Source organism: Manis pentadactyla, chromosome 16 (assembly GCF_030020395.1).
Source record: "Manis pentadactyla isolate mManPen7 chromosome 16, mManPen7.hap1, whole genome shotgun sequence".
NCBI lineage: Eukaryota > Metazoa > Chordata > Mammalia > Pholidota > Manidae > Manis > Manis pentadactyla.
Window position 1 is genome coordinate 42720997 of NC_080034.1, and position 22240 is coordinate 42743236.

Here is a 22240-nt window from a genome sequence, read left to right on the forward strand (position 1 = left end):
ACGGACTCACTCACATCAAAGCTGGCTTCAGCCCTGACCATCACTGACTGACAGTTTTCAGACTGTCCTGGGCCATGAAGGACACCTAGGCTCATTCAGTCCTGGGGAACAGGAGAGTCTGCTCCTCTGGCCAATGGTCAGCACTGCCTTGCTCCTTACCAGGCCTATGGGGGCCATTAGAAGTCAGGCCACTCAGCTAACCTTGGCAGCTCCTAATTATGCCAGAATGCCATCCACAAAGCCAGAAGAGGGGGGAAAAAAAACTTGCGGAATAATTTGCTATTTGAGAAGTGAGAGGAAAAGAAGAAAACGGGGAGAGAGGGGGAGAACATCGATGTAGCTGTGCTCCTAGGAAAAGTCAGAAAGGTACAGCACATCCTCAAAGCTGGTTTTGGTTTCAGATAGTTCTTTAATTTGCAATTAAACTGGGGACGCACCGAACATTTTTAGTGCTTCTAGATAGTCTTGATTTTCTGGGAGCATTTGCTGAGGCTCTGAAAATGCCCTGTGCAGGGCACCCCAGCCCAGTGCTCAGGAGCCTGGCAGACAGTCTGAGATGAGGGGCTACTTTCAAAGAGGCCCAGATCTCCTCAGGCCCTGGAAAAACAACCCTCTCTTCCCTCTGGGTCCCCAGAGGTTCAAAAGTCAACCAAGGGCTGAGCTACCACCTCCATACCCTCCTATCTCAGACCAAACATCCAGCACCTTCCAAAACCAAGTCCTCCTTAGGGGCAGGTTTACTTTAGAGCCCCACTCAGCCTGATTTGTCCCTTTCCTTGAAAAACACAAAAAAGCCAAACTCTTCTAGGGTCAGGGAACCCACAGTTTCAAGGAACAAAGTCCTGGCTTATGCAGAGGAGGAAGAGGAGAAAAATTCCTTCATTCTTCTTTAATTTTCAATAGATTGTTGTTAGAATAAATTCATAATAAATTGTTCTGCTACATAATATATTTAAAATTTTATTGTTTCATCAAATATAATGCTTATTGGGAAAGTTATTGTGGGTAAATCAATTAATAATCATTCATGAAATGTTTCTTGGATGAAGAAGCCCAGGAGGGCAGAGTGTGGGAGAGTTTCTTTAAGGAATAGAAAGGATCCTTCTGAGAAATTTCAGTCCAATTTAGACAACAAAATGCTTATACTATTTGGGAAACTATTTGAGGATAACTCAGGCCAATAGGTATCTATGGAGCATCTACTAATAAAAGCTAATATTTACTGACAGCTTTCCAGGAGCCTGACACTGTACTAGCTCTGGGAGTACTGCAACCAGCCAGAGATGCATCCTACGTTACAGAGCTCAGAAGGACAGACATGAAACATATGGGAATGAGGTGGTGAGTTTTACAAAAGGGGGCATACAGGCTGCCTTAGGATGTAGAGCCAGAGGACTAAACACAGGACGGAGGATCAGGGAAAGCTTTCCTTAGAAACTGACACTTAAAATAAGACTTGAAAGTGACTAACTAAAACATAGAAACATCAGAACTGGTGGGGCAGGAGCTGAGTTTATTGCTTAATAGGCAAGGGAGAGCCATGTCCCTAAAGAAATGAATTCAGTGGGTCTCCCTAAGCAGAAATTGAAAGCACTAGATATAGGTGCCAAAGGAGGAAGCCCACCAGTAAGGCAGGAGTTGAGTGCCCATCTCTAGCTCACAGAGGGGGTTGTACCCTCTACTTTATAGCTGGTCATCTTTGGGTCTCAAAAGAGCAGGTGTTCTCAAAAAGATTGAAGACAGGTTCTATGATGTCTTGGTGAATTCAGGGCAAAAGAAGGCAAAACTATATATGCTTGCTCTAAGGCTAGATAGACTTTTTCCTTACAAAGACTAAATAGGAGTAAGGCAGGCAGAAGAAGAAGGCAGGCTGCTGGGGAGATCAGAGCTGCAAGAGAGCTGAACAAGTTCAAGGAACCAAGAGAAACTCAAGATGCAGAAGCCTAGAGGCCGAAAGGAGAGTGGGGCTTAGAAGAATCTGGTAAGGTGGGCTGGATTGAGAAGAGCCTGGTGGACCACATACTATGAACTGAATTGTGCCCCCACCAAAATTCATATGCTGAAGACTAAATTTCAATGTGACTAGATTTGGAGATAGGGTCTTCAGAAGGTCATTAATGTTAAATGCAGTCCTAAGAATGGAGCCCTAATCTGATAGGATTGGTGTCTTTATAAAAGAAGGAGGAGATATAAGAGCTTTCCCTCCAAGTGCACACCAAGAAGAGGCCCTATGAGCACCAGGGAGGATAGCAAGCACCACAACTCAAGTAAAGAGGACTCAGCATTAAGCCTACCTTACCGGCACCTTACCTTGGACTTAGAGTCTGCCGAGTTGTGAGAAATACATTTCTGTTGTTTAAGCCATCCAATCTGTGGTATCTTGTTATGGCAGCCTGAGCAGACTACTACAACATATTAAGAATTTTGAACATATTCCTAAAAGCTCAGTGGGTTTTAAGCTGGGGATAGACACGCTCACACTTCTGTCTGTGAAGGCTCACTCTGACTGCAAAGTAAAGAAGGGATCTGAGCGGGGCAAGACCAGAAGCAGAGAGACACGGTAGGAGGTGAGCATAGGTGTCCGGGCTGGAGATGATGGAAGAAATGAGGAGAAGTGGACAGGCCGAGAGGCCTTTATAAGGTAAAATCAACAGGACTTGGTGATTAATAGAATGGGAGGAAGACTGGGAGAACTCCAAAGGCCCCCAAAGTAACAGGAAAGAGCACAGGGCTGAAGAAGCTCAGATTGAGGTTCTAATCCCAGATTTGCCACCAGTAAATTACCAGATGGTTTTGGCCAAGTCCCATCACTTACAGAGAGAGGTGGGGCTGGTGATCTCACAATTCCATCCAATTCAGTCATCCTATGATTATTCTCTAAAGTAAATACATTGACAAGGACACATTAAAACAACAGTGTCACCTCCCCAAGGCTAGCTTAGGGACCCTTCCTCCACGCTTTACTTAACTATTGGTCACCTTATATTTAAGGATATATCAGAATGCTCCGCTTACTCATTGTCACCCTTAAAAGACATAGGGCTCCTTGAGGACAAGAGCTGGCACCCTGTACATGGAACTAGGTCAGACATATGGCAATTAGTTCACTGTTTTTATTAAATTGACTTTTTTAAAGTATGGAGAGGACAGACACATGGCTCTTCTAGGAAGGTGTTTTGGTGTGAAGTGCTGTGTGTTTTCTGTACACAGGGCACTGTGGTGAATGACTGGGTCAAAGGATAAACAAGAAAGCCAATCATGGACTTATGTCAAGTCAAGTTGCTGAGACAGACGTTAAACACTTGAGTACAAAACCAACCGTTTATTTCCAGTTTTGCTACAAGGAAAAGTACTGGGGACTGTGAGTGTCTGACAGGAAGACCTAACCAGGGGGTAGATGAAGGTTTTTTGAAAGAAGGACCTTTACGATATTAAGGATGAGTTGATTTACTGGCAGAATGAGGGAGGGAAGAGAGAAAGCTGGTGGGGGTGGGGAGGGAAAAGGCAGAGGGAGAGATTTGGAGGTAGAAGGAATAATTGGCATGCATGGAGGCCTGAGGCAGGCTGAAGCACAGCCGAGAATACTAGAAGGAAACCCACCAGCATGAAATGTTTCTTATATTTGGGCTGGAATTACGGGTACTGTTAATTTTCTTTCATATACCTTTTGTAGTTTACAGATTTTCCATAACAAACACATATCATTTTAATCATCAGAAGGGGGGAAAACAGCATTGTTAGTTTAAACAAAGTAATAAAGGATGTGTGGTGAATGGGTGTCACAGAGGAGGGGGCACATTCCACTGGGATTGGTGACATAAGCAATGAGTAATTCCTACGTGGAGGAGAGCATAAGCACATTGGTGGGGCCGGAACAAAGCAGCAAAGCTGACTCACAAATGATACAGTCAAAGCCAGTCCACCAAGGTCCACAAAGGTGAGGCCCAGAAGTCGGGATGATGTGGGAAGTCACAGAAAGCTACGTTCAGAAGAGAACGCCAGAGCCAGAGAACATGCTAGCAGAGGGGAACAGGCTGGGGAGAAACCAGAGGGAAGAGATGGCCTAAGAGGTCCCCGGAGGGCTGGTACAGGAGAGTGGAGACCTGGTATGGGCAGGAGTCCCACATGAAGGAGCTGCCTTTGGTCCTTCTTGTTACTTCCCAAGCACCAGGGGGTTAGGCTGCCCATGCTTTCTGCCCCCACAGCGGAAGTGGAAACTGTGGTTTCCAAAAGTCCTTCCTGATCTGCAATATCTGAGAAAGAAACTGCTAACTCAGGGACATCTCTAAAGAGATAAAGTCAGATCGGTTTGGGGGGAGGGGGTGGCAGGGCACAAGCCGGATTTGGAAAATGGAGGCCTGATGCAAGTTCTAAGATCTGCTCCCACCCACTCCCAATCTTGATAAACACCCCTGCACCCTCACGGGCTACTTTGCCAGGATTTCCCTCTGAGGCTGAGAGCATTTTTAGGGCTGGGAAGTGAATTGAGGAGGCGGTGGAAATTGGATCCCCTCTCCCCTGAGCTGGACCTCCTGGAACTGCCTCAGCCACTTCTGTTCCAGGTTTTCCCCTCTTCCTATGCAGTTACCTCAGATCATCATCTGATTGCTCCACATGAATGCTCCCTGACACTTCTTACTCCTGTTGTGGGTGCTGCCTGCTCACTGCCAGCACAGAGATTTGAGGAGCAACTTCATCCTGGCCTTCTACCCATCCTGGAAGCTGAAAGCAGTGTCAGAGTCTGTGTCCAAGCCCTTCATTGAGCCCACAGGAAAAGAGATGTAAAATCATATTAAGACATCATGTCAAATGGGTGTATCAGATGCAGGACCAGTATGCACAGCTCTGAGGGAGCTATGTCCATAGCCTGCGATTGGCCCTGTGCTGCTCTGAGGCTAGAGGAGGCAGGGGCGCCAAAGGAGCAGTCCCGGACCGTAGGAATTTCATTTGCCCTTTGGAGGCATCAAGTTCTTAATACAGGTAACATCAACCCAGAAGACCTGGGCTCATGTCACAGCCAAGCTCTTGCTAGCTAAGTCATCGGGAGTAGCCCACTTACTCCTGTAGGCCTCTGTTTCTTCAACTGTGAAATGGTCATGATGGCTGATTCAGATCAAATGATGCAGTGTATATGAAAAATTGCTGATAGACTTCAAAAGCAGTTCTTCCTTCCACAGGTATCTGTTATGAGCCTATTACTGACCAAATGCTGAGGTTATAAAGATAAAAAGTAACAGGCCTGATCTCTGCCCTCAGGAAGTTCTTCCATTGCTGTTATTATTGACAATTGCTGCATAAAGGGACCACTCCTAAGAAGCAAATGGAGAGTTCTGACAGAGTATGGAAGATTACATTTTCCAAAGATGGATGCCCTTCCTCTCCCCATGCTCTTCTTGTCCAGGGTGACACATCAGCCTCCAGGGTGGGGACATGTTCCCTCCCCTTGAATCTCGGTGGGACTATGACTGCTCTGACTAGTGGGGTTGGGGGAAAGCAATGTAGGTCATAAAAAGGTGGGGTCATAAAAATACCACTCGGGCCTGGTTCTTTCTCTCAGTAAGCCAGCCACCATGCAAGAGAAGCCCACCCTAGACCATGGAGAGAGGAACTAAGCCCCCAGCCAATAGCCAGCATCCACTGCCAGTCTTGTAAGCAAAAAATCCTGCTGACCATTTCAATCCCCGGCTTTGGAGTCTTCCACCTGCAAACTCAGGCATCATGGAGCAGAGACGAGCCACCTGTACTGTGCTCCGTCTGGATTCCTGGCCCACAGCACCTGCTCACATAACAAACAGAGGGTCATGCCACTGTCTTGGGGTGATCTGTCAGGTGGCACTAGATAACCAGAACTAGAGTAGCTTTAGGAGCGACATGCAAATTGAAACTGAAAGTGCCCTAGAGGAGCTAAGAGTCAGAAGGAATGGCAGTACGTGTGGAAAGTTTTAGTGGCCCTCACCATGTGGTTTCTAACCCCGTCCAGCTGTGGAATTGCTCCCTCAAAGGCCAACAACAAATTCCAAACAAACACACACCTCGACATTCTCTCCCAGCTCATCCTCCTCCACCTCTTCCCTGGACTTGCAGTTGTAACATGAGTTCAGCTACCACACTAACATGCTCTACTGGTCTCTGTTTTGCTTTCTTCGTTGGCTCCTTTTCTCCCGTCCACCTTCCCAGGAGGGTGTAACTGACTTACTTTCCAAAGGTTTGCTCCCCACTCCCTATGGCCCTCAAAGAGCTCATTTCTTCTTGTGGCAATGATCACCTATGTGCCGGGGTCTCTCACTCCAGTATCTACGAAAGCCCTGTTCTTCTGCTTGAACGCCTACCTTGTATCTCCAATTTCCCACTAGTCATGTGCCAGTGCTTGATCTCTTTGCCACCTCAAATTCATCACACCCAGTGGACCCACTGAATGGATGCGGTCTGGGCCTCACTCAGATCCTTCCTACCAGCTGGCCCACTCATCTCCCAGCAGCCAGGCATGGCACCTGGTAACCATACACAGCTGTCACCTTTTCTGGATACCTGCCCTGGACCAAATGGGAACCAAGCCAGGCCCCTTACACACCCTTTGGATGGACCTTGGTCAGTGACTGCCTGATGTGGAGCCACCATCTTCCTTGTGTCAACTTGGAGCAATGCCGGTACAACTTATACTGAGAGCCTCGCTGTGGGCTGGGACTGCCCCTCGGCCCACATCCCTGCTTAGCTTCCTCTTCTTTGTCATTCCTTTGCTTTTGCTCTCCTTCTCCTTGCCAGTCTATCCCCTGAACCCAGGTCCTACTCCCAGCCCTGCTCCTAAGTGACCCTGATGTAAAACATACCAAGTCAGGTTCGTGCCCTTTGCCCTGTCACTGTGAATCATGTCTCTGGGCCACTGCAGCCTGGAGCTCTCTATCACACCAGCCATTAGAGCAAACACTTTTCCTAGAGAATGCCTCTCAGACTGATTTCTTCCTCCTCATTCCCATTGTCCCCACATGATCACCTCACACCTGGATTGTGAAATCAGTCTCCTCTCCTATCTCCCTGACGCCTTCCTGTTTTTCCTCTCTCCCCTAAGACGTCTAGCATGTACATGCCAAATTAAAATTTCTTAAATGTCGCTGATGTACTTGCTCTCCTACCCCAAAGTTCAGCGCTTCCCATTTCTAATGGCATTAGATAAAGATTCTTTTGTCCACTTTCCTGGACCCTCACTGAGATTTGGCTTCCACCTTATTTATTTAACCTGATTTTTCAGTATTTCTTATTTTCTGTTCCAGTCATCATCTCCAGAGTTCCACAAACCACACTCCATCACACCAGCCCCACTTTCCTAAGTCCTGTCCATTAGTGAGAGGGCCTGCCAGATACTCCCACCACCCACCCTCTCCTTCTTCTCAGTTTCTAGCTGGGCACATGGCTGCCTGGAATAAATAACACATGTCCAAGGCTCCCTTGCAACTAGATATGCTTAAGTGGCTTCATTCACCCTATTTCATATAGTCAGAAATGTTGTGTGTTGTTTCTGTTAATGGCCTTGATAGAAATGGGAGTGCGTCTCTTTGCCCTTCTCTTCCCTACCGGCTGAAATGTGGAGCTTGAGCAGACATCTCAGATCATGAAGTAAAAGCCATGTTTTGAGAACAGGCAGCAACAAAGAAGACCTACTAGGCAAGCCCTAAACTGCCTATCGTGACCTAGAGAATGAACTTTTATCTGCTAAGAAACTCTTCTTTTCAGTTTTTTTTTTTGGTCACTCACAGCTGAATCTAAGCCTAACTGACACACTAGCCTTCAAGGCTCTGCTCATATCCTGTGAAGCAAAGAAAGGAATGGATGCACTGGTGCCTGGCAAATGCTTCGTAACTGCCTGGCAGGGTGGGGGGACTGAGACCTGATTTGCAAATTTCCAATTTGCAGGGTATAAGTATTCTCAACAAGGTCAAATGTTCCCTTCAAGCTACCAATGTTATTTCCACTGGTTCACAAAACGTTAACAATCAGCTCTTGTGAGCTGGTATGAGCTGGCTCCAGCCCACCACTGGAGAAGGGCTGGAATGGCAATGACAGTTAATGAAACTTGCTACATGCCAGGCACTGTTATAGGCATTTTGTATACATTTTCTTCTTTAATCCTCTTACTCAATGCTGAGGGGTGAGGCCAATCTTCCCCAGGTTAATTAATAATTATATTAACAATAAATAATTCCCCAAACTAATCCCTTTTGGGAAAATTCCAGTACAGATGGATTTGTTTTTATATCTTTCCTACAACCTGGGAAGATATGTTGGTCACTCCTATTATGGATAATTAGAAAAAGTAGGAAATGGGGTTAAGAAGAGAAACTGGAGTGTAGTGGATAATTTCTGGGATTTGACCATCCAGCATCCACTTTCTACTCCTCTGACAAAAGTCATTGGTATTCTCTGGGGGAATTACCTGTATGGTATCCTAATGAGCTGTCGTTAAGTGTCCTTTCTTCTCCTAGACCCTACCTAAACTGGGCTAACCAGACTCTGTCCGCTGGGGCTGGAATGATGAATGTGAATGAGAGGGATAGGCAAACCAGTTGTCACTCATTTATCTCAGCAGGGAGCAAGGTCAATACTTGATTTTTGCTACCAAATCCCCTGGAGTTGCCTTAGTTCCTATGTTCCCTGAGCCTGGTTCTCTAGCCTTCTTTTGATTCTGTGAGCTGGCCAGTATCTTTACAATACTCACCTTTTCTGTTTGTTAGCCACAGTGAGTTTCTGTGGCTTGGAACCAAAGGAATCTGAATGCTAAGGAAGAAAGGTGGAAGCTTCAGAAAAATTAAAAGAAGCAGAGGCAAAGTGCACATAGCTTTTCAAAGACATTTCTAACCCATTACCACCAGGGAAGTGGCTATGATTATGTAAGCAGAACCTAGACAAGCTCAGTCAGAAGACAGGGCTGGACTTTTATGTGTTCTACTCTGCAGGAATTATGGGCAGAGCTGACTTTATATAACACCAAATGTTAAGCAAAATGTTTGAGCTCTACCATTGGATGCTCATCACAGGGTTGATAAAGACAACTCAAATCTTTTTACATCTAGTGTATCCAAGTTGATCTATGATTCTAGAATCACTATGAAGTGCCTGAGAGTTTTTTTGTTTCTTTGATGTTGATCATCTGGGTGGAGGACCAGAGAGAAAACACAGAGGGCTAAGTACTCTTTGTCAGCATTTTAAATTCTAGGAAGTAAAATGAATTTACAATTATGTCATTAAAAACTGTAGGCCATGATTTCTTTAAAGAACACACATTTGAAGGGAAAATAACAAGTTAAAGAACTAAAAAGTTGGGCAGAAAAACACTTGCCTTGGCGCAAGTTTCCTATAGCTTTTTTCCTTGACTTCCCTTTTCCCCATGTGTGAACTCCTGTGATCACCTCTCAAGCCTCCCATCCCAGAGGTATGTTTTTATAGCTTGTCAGAAAAATGAGTTTCTATAGAGGTGGGCTGGGGTGTGAAGGGTACACCAGAAGGGGTCTTCTCTCACTGGGTGGGGCCCCCTGCCACACTGCAGACCCCTGGTCATAAAGAAGTCCCAGCAGCTCACTTCCCACTCAGAGATGACAGCATCTGTGACCCCCAGAGCTCCTCATCATTAATACCCTTTTCTTGCCAGCAAGCACTTTTCATTGCTCATCAGTGTCCCACCCAGCCCTTCTACTGCTGCCCTGCTCAATAAAGAACACTCCATAAACATCTGCAGGCCTGCTAGGTAATTTAACTACTCCTGACTTCCTCCCCTGTATACTGCTCCTCACTGGAAACATTCTGGAAACAGACCTTCTAACTGGCTCCATGAATGGGCTTTGGTTTCAAGCTTCCTAGAACATATAATAGCTCCCATTCAGGAAGCAATTAAGGGCCAGACACTGCTCTAAGCAATTCAAAGACATTACTGCTCACCTTTAAACAGTGTGAAAGAACAGACATTGATCACCCCACTCTCCCCCATCCACTTCCACCTCATTTTCAGGTAAGAAACAGCTTTCAGTATTTAATTAACTTGACCAAGGGTTCCTAACCAGGAAGAGGCAGAGGCAGAACTCAAACAGTTTTCTTAAGAAACTAGTTGCTAAGCTACTGAAGGAACAGACAACTTCTAAATTGAGAAAATAAAGAATAATTTCCTTTTCTCTCTAACAGGAAAGAGTCCAGGAAAGGAGCAAAACAACCTAAATTTGTTTTATTCATCAGTTATTAGTTCCCCATTACACATGGCAAAGGTGAAAGAGGAGAAAACTCCGTTTTATACCAGTACTAGTAAGAGCTAAGATTTGTATAGAATGGTAATTATCTTGTGCTAGGTGTGTGTTACACTCATCTGGTTCTAGTTCTCACTTATAATCCCCTATTAAACTCTCTCTCAATACTACATAACTAGCTCATACTTTAAAGTATATTCTTAATATAGGTTTAAACATTGAAAGGGCTGTATGACTTGGTTTCTAGAGCTTCCAACAACTCTAAAATGTGTGTTTCCATATTATGATAACCTGGTTTGTAAGCAATAAAGCTCGGACTTAGAATCCAAATTTCCTGATACCTTTTTCTTCTTTCCTCTACCCTACCCATCATCACAGCAAGTCAAGGTGGGATAAACAGTATTTTATGCTTGTATATTTATTTCTTTCTGCCACCTACCTCACATAGGGAAGGAATGAGATGATAAATGTCAAGTTTGGAGCATTCCTTTTAGAACGGCCTTTTTCAAAATGTGGGTCAGAACCCACAGCTGAGTCATGAAATCAACCAGCATTTTTTAAATAAAATAAAATGCAACAGAAATATGGGGTATGGGTAAATACCATTTTGTGAAACTTCTTTCAATTGTATATACATATCTGTATGTATGAAGTGGATCATGCTGTAAAATGTATTTCTTACTATGCGTCACATACAAAAGCTGGAAATCACTGTTCTATATGTCAACTCTATAGAGTTCTAAAATACTATTACTATTTATGGATGTGGAACAATAAATACCTGCACATGTCTTTCCTAAAAAAAAACAAAAAAACAAACTGTAGGCCATGGAGAGTCTGCCAGGTTTTTAGTAGGGAGGCCAAGGAGTTGTATTCAGGTTTGTATGACTGCCTGGCATTCCTGCTAGTCCTGTGCCTCAACTAAATCTTTCCGCTACACCCCACCCCACAGTGATCTCACCCTGCACTGAATTCCTAGAGTGCTTGCTTTTTATATCAATGTTCCATTCATTTGATATTTATCACAGAGATTTGCTGGGTCTTCTTATGAGGATAAGTATTTGTTAAACTCTAATATATTAGTTATTATGTGTGATATAAGTATATACATATATGTGTGTATGTACAGTTATATGGTTATTATGTGTTTGTCTCTTATTTTCCTTTCATTAGGCTATAAATTTCTCTCGGCCCATATTTTATCCATATTTTTGTCTTCCTTTGCTCTTGGAAGACATTTGAGATTCAGTCTACTGATGTTCTGAGTGGGACCTAGCCTCCACCATTTCACAAGTATATGACTTTCATCCACTTACCTTCACCACCCTCCGGTGTCCTTCAGAGCTTCTGGATGGGTTAGTCTCATGTGGCCCATGACAGAAGGAACGCTTTACTTCCCCTTTTAACCTCCCATCTTTTTTTGCAGAAGTTTGGGTCATAGATGTGATTAAAATGTTTCTCTTTTCAAGAATAGATTTCTAAAGAAGTGATTTCTAGACCTCTGAATGGGCAGTATGCAACATGATCTAAAGAGAGAGGATGGATCTTGATTGTTTTAAAAGTGTTGAAGGCAAATTAAAGCCATTTGCCTGCAATAAATGGAGCATTTTTTCTTCTTTTGCCTGTCCATCATCTAGCCCAGTGCTGCCCAATAGAACTTTATAATGATGGAAATGTGCTATAGCTGGGCTTTCCAATATGGTAGCCATTGGCACATGTGGTTATTGTGCACCTGGAGTGTGGCTGATGTCAATGAGGAACTGAATTTAAAGTCCTGTTTAATTAAGTTTTAAAACAGCCACATGCTACCGTATTGGACAGCACAGAGCTACATCAAGAGAATCTGGGTCTATTTATTCATTCATTCATTCATTCATCATTCAACCAAAATCTACTGAGTACCTAACTTAGTCTCTCACCTGGAAGTGTTCAAAATTTGTTTGGGGAAACAAATGATCTTTTGAGATGACCTCAAGATTTTAACGTGTCTTCTGACTACACCACGTCCTCCTAAGAAAACTAGTTGGAGAAGGTTTCTTAGGCATGGGTCACCCTGCACTGCAGATGACCTTACTCGCTGACATCACCTGCTGGATTAGGAACCTTGCCTGAGCAAGAGGCAGCTCCCAAGGGCTGGCAGGAGAACAATGATATGCCCAGATGAGAGCATGCCCAGCAGAGCTGCCCAGCAAGGTTATTCTACCCTGGGTAGTGTGTGCACAATCCATTCAGAGTTTGGCAGTGAGACACAAGGAAGAATGCAAACGTCAGAGCAGTGTGAAATCCCGAAGATACAAAGAGGCAGGGCAGTGAGCCGAATAACGTTAATTATGAGGATTGTTGAGAGGCAGGAAAACATAGAGGTGGTTGCTCTTTCTCTGGATCCAACTTCCTGGGTGCCAGTTCCAGCTCTGCCCCTCCCCTGCTGTATAAAGCATCTGCACTGTCTCCTCATTTATCAAGTGGATGTTATGATGGTCCTCTTCTAGAGGATTGCCATGAAAATTAGATGAATTAGAACATGGAGTTGAACCCAAGTGCTCTAGGTCCAGCATCCAATCTCTGATCAACATGTTTTGTTGCTGGCCTTTGCAATGCGGTAGGTAGACCAGAGTTCCAGTCTAGCTCTCACTGCTTCATGATTATGCAATCTTGGGAAAGTGAGCTGCCTCATTGAACTTCTCATTTTCTTCATCTGCAAAATGAGGCTATATGTCCTAATAAATAGTAGGGTTTGTGAAGCCTTAATTAATGGTTCACATACAGCATTCAGAACAGGGCCCAGGCTGGGTGGGCTAGTGTTACTTTACACTGTGCCACAGGACCTATGCAGAACCATGCAGCAGAAACCGAGCAGGGGAAGAACAGACAGAGATATTGAGCCATATGGGGGTCTGCGCAGGACGGCAGGTGGGCTCTGGAGCTGCTGCTGGTTCCTTGAAACTGCTGTAGCATCCTGAGGATATGCCAGTTCTTCAGGGGCAGATGGCTAGCTGCAGATACAGCTGCATTCCAGCCCATCCCTGTCTCCTGAGGTAACCTGAGAGAGAGCCTGTTCTCTGACGAGGAAGACATTTTGATGTGGCAGATTTGATGCAGGAGTTCACAACAGGGACATTTGGATGCAGCCTCTTTAAAACAGTCCTATCAGAATATATTAAGGTAAGCCACTTTGGACAACAGCATGGCAATTTCTTATGGAGTAATTATATGTACCTAATTACACTACTCCTAGATATTTAATGAAGAAAAATAAGAACACAAAAAGTCGCATATAAATGTTAATAGCAGCTTTGTTTATAATGGCCAAGAAAAACCCACGTGTCCATCAGTGATGAATGAACAAGTCAACTGCAGTGTATTTATAAATGGAGTACTATTCAGAAATCAAAAGGACAGAACTACTGATTCATGCAAGAACAGTGATGAATCATATTATATTGAGCAAAAGAGTCCAGACACAAGAGTGCCTACTACAGTTTTATTTACATTCTAAAATGGGCAAAACTACAAGAACAGAAATCAGATCGGTGGTCACTAGGGGCTGAGAGTGGAGAGAGGCTATTATTGCCTTACAAAGGGGCATGAGGAACTTTCTGGGGCAATGGAAATATTCTACATCATGATGGTGGTGACATTTACACAACTGCATGAGTTTGTCAAACCTGATCAAACTGAACTCCTAAAAAGGATGGCCTTCACTGTATGTAAGCAATACTACAATATACCTGGCTTTAAAAACAAAGGTAATTATCACCAAGCCCAAGCAAAGTGGGGGAGAAACAGGATGAGCGCAACCCACAGGGATGGGTTGAGAATATATGACTTCTACATTCCTTACTAGTTTACTTTAAATGCTGAAATTTAGTAACATGTTTCAGCCTTGTCTGATGCCATCAGAATGTCTGTATCACAATATCGTGTGCACTTCCAGGCAACCAGAAAGACCAATAGACAATGACTAGAATATATGGGGTTTGATGTTTCCGATTTATGCACACAAGAGATGGACTCATTCTGCATGAGGGAGTCAGGGGTGGGGTTTTTCCACGAGGGCAGAGAGGAAAAAGGAGCAGAAACGGTCATGTGTAAAGGGTCCAGTGGCTATGAGTCTGGCATGTGTGAGAAAAAGCACAAAATCAGACGTGGCCCCCTATCTCAGGGCACCAGGAAAGCAATGGGGGTTGAGAGAGAAGTCTATTAAGTTGCAGGATTTCATGTTTGGGAAGCCAGGGGGGATCCCACTGGAGTTTGGAGGCCCAGAAGTTTCTAAGGCAGGCACTGACGTGGTCAGTCTGTCTTTTAACAAGAAAGCTCCAGGGTGACCTAGAAGATGGACTGGAGGGAGAAGAGTATGGAAGGTTCTTTGTGACCCATCCTTGTCATCCTTGCCATTGAAATAAAAAGTGCCTTTCTGGGAGCAGATTGTTCTCAATACCAAAAGTACTAGGTAAGTAAGTCTCAGCTAGGATACAGCAGCCCTGAAGGAAGCTCAGATGCCCAGTAATTTGGGATCCCCTATTTCCCATTAATTCAGGTTCCTACAGTTAGCACCACTTGGTCTTTTGGAGGGATGCAGCAGTTACAGGAGCAAACCCTGAAGGTCGTGCTCCACGCTGGAGGAGGTGAACAGAGCCAAGGGACACAAGGATATTTTCAGCATCCCCTTGTGAGCAATCCCTTTCTGTGCGGGGTGGGATTTCCAACCTGGAGAAACAACTAAGTCATCTGGGAAGGGAGAGTATCATAAAAGGACCAGGGCCACCAGAGCTAGGATGACGGCATCATGAGGCTCAGACACTCCAGGGAATCCGTGAGGCCATGGAGAGAAAACATGAGGGGAAGCAGGACTACTGTCTGCCTGGCCTAGCTTCCTCTCTCATGAGCTCATGGTCAAAGTCAGGCCAGCGATTCAGTGAGCCTGTTTTTTCCCTAACTTGGTTCTGAGTCACACAGGCAGCTACCCTTCCCAGAAAACCTGCTCCAGGGCTCACCCTCAGACAGCCTGGCAAGCCCCAGCACTGACACGCGATTCCCTTGGTGGGGCGGGAGCTGGAGGCTGGCCAGTCCCCAAGTTATGCCCCACCCTCAGAGGAGGCCTGGCTTCTCCCAACCTGAAAAGAAAAGGGCTTAGAGCAGCTGCTTTGGATATAGCAGGCAGGCCCAGCAAAATTTTGAGTAGGAGGGAGATACCACTGAATCATGTGGTTGCTGAGGAGGGAGAGACATCAGAGAGCCTTTAGTCTAGGCCCTTGACTTTACAAAGCAACTCATCCAGTAAATACAGGGTGTCTGAAAAGGCAGGACAAAGGGGGAAATCCTTTATTTGTTGCACGTTTCCTACCATATTATGCTCTGTGTTAAATCTCAATCATATTCTCCAAGGCTCAAACGGGAGCAATCGACAGAGCAATGCAGGCTGCTTCCCACATGAACAGCTCTGGAACACTAGGGAATTAAAGAGCCCTGCATTGCTAGTCTTTTCAGGCAGTCTCAGTCGATTGAGAGGCACAGTTCTAGGCACTGAAAACAGGGTAATGTACAAAATGGATGAAATCCTGCTTTCACGGAGTTATCATCTGGTGGGAAGGAAACCGAGGCCAAAGGGAGGAGCTACAACACTGGTGTCCTAGAAGGCCAGCATTGGTACAAGAACAGGTTGCTGAGTCCTCTTCCCAACTCCCCACTGAGCAGCCTCTGTGGAAACTGGGCTGGGCAGGGCTGGGCTGGGCTGCATCCCAGGGCAGGGTATACGATGTTCTCTTGGTGACCTTGCCATGGTGCTCCAAGCACCCTTGTCATCCTTTGCGTCAGGGAAAACTGCCAGGGCCTGATCCTGGCCACCCTAAAGCCCAAATGAAAGGCTTTGGGAATCACTTATTAACTTGCTGCCAAGAACTTCCAACCCACTGGCCACAGCGCCTCTGGCAAGAACTGTTCTGGCTAGAACTATGTATGTGGGCCAGAGGAAGTTGCTTAAAATCACTCTCATTGGCTCAACAAGAACTAGGAAACAGAAGTCTCTGTTTCTCTGAAGAAAAGAAAAAAAATGAAAAACCTGCCTGAGACGGAGAGGGAGGGCAGGGAATGAAAAGAGAAAGAGAAAATTGTATCTCCTGATGGTCTGAGCACTTGGAGGCTATTTTCTCATCCTGGACTCCTGCTTCTGGGGTGGCTCCCTGCTGCCCATATCTCCCCCATGGCAGCCTCTCTTCCCACAACCGTGATAATGGCCAGCACAGAAGAGGCTTGAAGCTTGGGCTATGTGCCTAGGAGCAGTATGTTCCTATCCTTGATCCTTGCCATAACCTCAAGGCCAATCTGCCCAGTTTTCAATTGAGGAAATATTTTCAGGAAGTTACCATACCTGGCCCAATACCACAGTTAATAAGTTGCAGAGTTGGTATTTAAAACCAGCTTCCTCTAACACCACTAGACTACAACATGCTCTTTTTTGCTCACACCTCCTTTCTCTCTCAAACCCATCTCAAGTCAACAAAGAGTCACCGAGCATCTATTAAATGCCAGATGCAGCTAAGAGCTTTCAGCTTTCATTCCGAGTACCCTGGCTCCTCTGTTGCTGCTTCCTTTTCCCAGAAGCACCCTTTCCAAACATCTGTCTCTCTCCCCTGCCCATTCTGCCTCCTCCCCATTACCTTTGTCCTCCCTGCTGGCCTGTGGTCAGCAAGGCAGCAGACTCCAGGTGGAGCAGCAGTTGTGACTCACTCTTTATGTCAGGGACTTACCCAGGCTGAGGGCCAGAGCTTTGCCATTTGTCCCCTGAACAGTTCTTCCTGAATCAATGGCAGATCACCCCAAGCCACAGTTGAGGATCCCCGACCCTCCTCTTCAAAGAGGAAGTGAGGGGGTGCTCTGAAGGGACAGAGCTGTATGAATAGATGCTTCTGAGGGTGAGGGATAGATAGCTCCCTGATGAGATGGATTTAAGAATATTTAAGTCCCCACTAGGTGAAAGGCCAAGTACTGGAGACCACAGAAGAAAAGGGTGGATGTGGTCCTGTACACGCATGGAGATTATATTCCAGTGGGGAAGATCAACAACAAAAAGGAAACCAAGACATAACAGGAATCCCCATTGTGTTGAGTGTTATGGAGAACACTGAGAAAGAGGTTGATTGGAGGTCAAGACTACAGGTCAAAAGAGGAATGAAGTAATTTGGTAACCTTGGGGGAGATGAGGAGGAAATGAGGAGAGGTGGAATGGAAAGGGGCTAAGGGCCTGTTTCTCTAGAATTAGGGCAGTAAGAACCTGTCCAGCTACTACTCTCAGCCCCTGGCCTTAACTCATACCCTGCCCTCGGGCCTGTACCCCCCACTGACTTAATGATTCACCCTCAACCTTTCCCTAGCTTCCTGGGATGGGGGAGAGCCCTGGGTCTCTCAGGGCAGCAGAAATAGGGTTGGGGTGGGTTGAGAAGGAACGAGTGGGTTCTCTCTTTGTCCCTTTCTGGTCTTGCCACAAAGAAAGGCCTGTCTGTGCCAGGAGGACGGTGAGGATAACCAGGCCCAGCTGGAGGCCCGGATTCCAGATGTGGGAAGCAGTGGTGAAACAAGATCCTGACATCCCCCTTCATTTCCCCTCCCCTGCCTAATGCCCTAGAGAAATTTTCCACCATAAACAAGTAATGCATTCCTGACCTTGGTGCCTCCCCACCCCCCTCCACCAAGCCGTTTTCTTCCATCACCACTATCTCCCCCACCCCCAGTTTGTCTGTGTTGAGCATGTGGACCCATTCACACATAAAAGCAGTCATGAGTTTATGTTGATCACTGTGTAGTGTGCAGGCTGCCTTGGAATAAGGGTGGAGGCAAGTATGCAGGCTCACTGACCTTGGGTGTAAATGTAAGGATGATGACGGCAGTTGTGAAAGGCAAGTGGGGGAAAGGTGTGTGGCTTTGTTTGTAGAGGAAGAGTGTTTTATGCCCATCAGGAAATCTGTAACGCTGAAGGGTCTCCTGTTCAGACAGGCATAGTGGGTATAAAATAAAGGCCATAATAGCCCAGAAAGCAATTGTATATACAGCAATAAAGTATCTATTTCTAGCCCAATTGTGGGGATGTCCCTTATTTGCAACCCCACACAACCTTGGTTGAGACATACTTTAGAGGACCCTTTCTTGGTGTCTATGTAAGAATCGTCCCAGCTTTCCTTAAGATGTACTGAATTTGTATGTGGGGTTTGAAGGAGTGCTACCATGTCTCAAAAGTTTGGGATGAGCGAGCCAGTGTGTGCACTCTGTATGTGCATTTATCCATCTGCATGTTCATCTCTCATTGAACAAGAGTGTTGAGCAACTACTATACCAAGGCACAGTACTGGGTTCTACGGAGGACACACAGGTATCTGTGACACAGCTTCTAGTGGAGGAGGACACACACGTGTGACACAGCCTCTAGTGGAAGAGGTCAGGTATGTACTCACTGTGTGTGCCAGTCATGATATGATCAGGTGTAAAGAAAGACCTGAGTCAGATGCGTTTCAAATCCCTGGAGTCTGCTTTGGTCCCTTCATCCTCTTGCTGTTGGCTCTCCATGCTCCCTGACTCTAATGATACCCTTCTCATCATTCAATTCTGATGATCTTATTTGGCAAAGTACCTTATTGCCACCCCTCCTCTTGGTTCTTTCTGCCAGGCCCATTTCAGGCCCACATTACCTTCCACTGGAACCTCCCACTAGCCTCCTGTCCCCTGCTCAGTGTCTCTTAGCCAGGGAGGGCATACTGATCATCCCATCGGTTTCTAGCCTGAAATGCCCTCCTTTTGTATTATCCTGTGACCTACAAGCTCCACAGTCCAGAGTCAAACCCTATCTCCTGGCCTGCAGCTAAGCTCTCCCTACTCTGCCCACCTCCTTCCCAGCCTTCATTTCTTCCCACTACTCCTTTACAGGAAACTTACTGATTGTTTTTCTTGTCATTCCCCAAACACATCCTGTAGTTTTCCAGCTCAAGGCCTCTGTTAATTCTATTCTCTTTCTCACAGTCATCTTCCACACCTTCCACTACAGGCCGCGGGCCTACACTCAGCTCTCCGCTCTGTGTAGTGCGCCATGTGTCACTCTCACAGCAACCTCCCCACCTTGACTTTCCTGGGTTCCCTGTGCTGTTCAAGGTCATCTCAATACCACTCTTCCAGGAAGTCCCACCTGATTGATCAGACAGATGTGAATCCTAGCACTTTTGGGAACCCCTTTAGCACTTATTCTTCAGTTTTGTTAAGAGCCTCAAGAGAGCGGGCCTGGTCAGGATTCCTCCCCATGCCGGAGGGTAAGACCCACAAGGCTGAGGACCTGCCTTATCTGGCTTGCCTCGCTCAGCAGCCTGCACAATGAAACCAACCTCAGTATTTCTCAGCAGCTCCTTTAACAGGATGCCTGGCTCGGTGAATGCTCAAAAGATGCCATGTTGTGTGTCCATGAGCAGCTGTCTCTACGGCGATCATGAAAATGTGTCCATTTTGTCTTGAGATATCACCATTACCACATTTGCATCACAGTTTAAGATGTCCTTCAATACACTTTATTATTTGAGCCTGCACACGGACAAATCTGGGTTGCTGCCATCCTCTTGTGTTTTGGACAAATCTGGGTGGCTACCATCCTCTTGTGTTTTGTCTTCTGCTCCATCCTTGTATGTAACATTTCTGCACACATTTAAATGGATAGCTTTGCTGGGTTCCCTGTGCCATCTCTGTACTTTTGCTCCATGTGTTGTGTGTGTGTCATATGCATGTTGAAGGGGAGCAGAATATGCCACCCCAAAATGTGCCACTTTGGCACATAGATATTTCAGGCTGAAAGCTATCAAGACAAAGCAGCCTCAGGAAAAGCTTTGACCTCTCCCTTAACTGCCTAAAAGAATTTAGATAGGGGTCTTTACCAGCATGAGCGCTATTACCAGAGATAATACTTAACTGCATGGTAGGACAAACATCTGATTACCTAACATCTGCTCTTCTTATCTTCCCGTGAATTGCCCTCCTCCCTTCTGAAGCTCCAGGCCCCTATCCCATTCCTTAGTTCAGGATGGCACCTAAGCTTCATTGACTGGCTGCCTCTAGTCTCACGTGGGCTCCTGTATTTATACAGTAAATTTGTTTTCTCCTGTTACTTTGTCTTATGTCAATTTAGTTATTAGACCATGCAAAGAACCTAGGAGGATAGAAGACTAAATTTTCTGCCCCTACAATGTGGTGTGTGTGTTTGTGTGTGTTAAGGCAGGTAGGGTTGTGTCTGTGTGTTCTAGTGTGTTCATTTCTCTATCTCTCTTTGGCTATTTCTGACTTCCCTCTTGGGATGTGTGTTTTCTAAGCATATCTGCGGGCGTGGAACTGTGGTTCCTTGACTTCCCTGGGTCAGTGGTGTAGCAGGATGACCAGACTCTCTTATGTCAGCCCTTCTGCCTCCCCAGAGATGGGCCGGGGGTTAAACCATTTCCTAAACTGCGGGCCCCTCTCCAGCTGCAGCAAGTCTGGACATGTTCTTGCAGCTGGGATCTCACCACCCCCACTCACGGCGCACAGGCTCACAACACACACTTGAGTGCCTAAGGTTGCACAGGCCAAGTCTCCACCCCTTCTCGTGGAGTCGGAATTTCCAGCTGCTCCAGCCAACTGCTCCCAGCCTCGGGTGGAGTTAAGCAGGTCCCGCCCAATTCTCAGCGTACATAATTAGGTCTGTACGGCCACGGGCCTACACTCGGCTCTCCGCTCTGTGTAGTACGCCATGTGTCACTCTCGCAGCAACCTCCCCACCATGACCGTCCTGCGGGCCCCGACCCCGGCCCCCACCACCAGCCCGGGACCCCGGCGGGGCTCCGGTCCCGAGATCTTCACCTTCGACCCTCTCCCGGAGCCCGCGGCGGTTCTTACAGCGCGCGCCAGCATCTCCCGCGTGCACCGAAAGCGCAGCCGTAGGGTCCTCTACCCACCGATAGTGAGTGTCGCCGAAGTGGGCAGCCGGGGGAAGGGCGCGGGGGGGGTGAGGAAGTCCAGACTCACCTGACCTCTTCCCTGTGTTATCTCTTGTCAGGTCCGGCGCCAGCTGCCAGTCGAGGATTCTAGCCCTGCCAAAAGGCTTCTCTTTCTCCTGCTCACCATCATCTTTTGCCAAATCCTGATGGCTGAAGAGCATATGTCGGCACCTCTGGCCCCGGAGGACGCCCCAAGCGCCGCGGCCCCCGAGCCCACCACTGAGACCCCGGTCTTCGAGCCGCTGAATGTGACCTCGGAACCCTCGGACTACGCTCTGGACTTAAGTACCTTCCTCCAACAACACCCGGCCGCCTTCTAACTGGGACTCCCCACACCCACCAAAATAATCTGAAAAACCAAAGAAACACCAGGTGTACCTGGTACATGAGACCGTATCCCAAACTGGGACTCTCCAGGCAACTCAGACTCTACACTACAAGGAGAGGTCAGCTGTTGCCTGGGATGTAGATGTGCAACTACCCTGGGCCAGGCTGGAGTGGGAGAAGAGCGTTAATTTATTTTTCATTGCGCTTAATTAATATTTATATGTATTTATGTCCCCCTAGGTGATGGAGGGGTGTATATAATATTTATTTTAACTTATGCAAGGGTGCGAGATGTGCCCCTTGCTGCAAATGTGGGTCTTTCAGTATTTATTGAGCTCTGTGGGACTGGTGAAGGCAGGGCGCCTGAAACTGAGCAAGCTTCGGGAGAAGGAATAGAGAGGACTGGGGTCCGAGAGGGCGCCCGGTGTGGGAGTTAAGGACGGTGGTGGGTCGTAAGTTTAGGGGCTGACACTCTCCGTCCTCCAGCGTGGACCGTTGGGAATAAGTTCCTTGGACTTTGATCTCTTTGAAGTTAACCCAAAGGGGTAGTAGCTACGGGGTCAGGGGTCGGTGGGCGGTCTGTGGGGGACTGTGGGGCGCCTGGTGTGTTCTGTGAACACAAATAAATTCGATTGTCAACAGTCATCTGGATGTGTCTTTGTAAGCGACGATACCCGACTCCTCCCTGCCTTC

The 22240-nt window shown here is 46.5% G+C and overlaps 1 protein-coding gene and 1 long non-coding RNA gene across 3 annotated transcripts; one reads left to right on the plus strand and one right to left on the minus strand.

Moving 5' to 3' along the window:
• Window positions 1-1006: 1006 nt before the first annotated feature.
• LOC118907224 (uncharacterized) lies at window positions 1007-21364 on the minus strand. Of its 2 annotated transcripts, none has more exons than XR_008994401.1 (3): window positions 21249-21364; window positions 20763-20959; window positions 1007-5776 (listed from the first exon to the last, which is right to left on the minus strand). It is a non-coding gene; the product is annotated as an uncharacterized LOC118907224 (long non-coding RNA). The 2 variants fall into 2 exon arrangements; XR_005022746.2 differs by lacking the exon at window positions 20763-20959 and adding an exon at window positions 8711-8769 and having other exon boundaries at window positions 21249-21358.
• Window positions 20936-22192, plus strand: IER3 (immediate early response 3). The gene is made up of 2 exons (XM_036875598.2): window positions 20936-21183; window positions 21280-22192. Exons 1-2 carry the CDS (start codon window positions 20974-20976, stop codon window positions 21538-21540), a joined length of 471 nt encoding a protein of 156 aa, XP_036731493.1. The 5' UTR covers window positions 20936-20973; the 3' UTR covers window positions 21541-22192.
• The last annotated feature ends 48 nt before the right edge of the window (window positions 22193-22240 follow it).

Coding starts and splice junctions, on each gene's coding strand:
- IER3 (XM_036875598.2), top strand. CDS start 20,974: ATGTGTCACTCTCGCAGCAACCTCCCCACCATGACCGTCCTGCGGGCC. Junction 21,184..21,279: donor GGGTCCTCTACCCACCGATA/GTGAGTGTCGCC, acceptor ATCTCTTGTCAG/GTCCGGCGCCAGCTGCCAGT.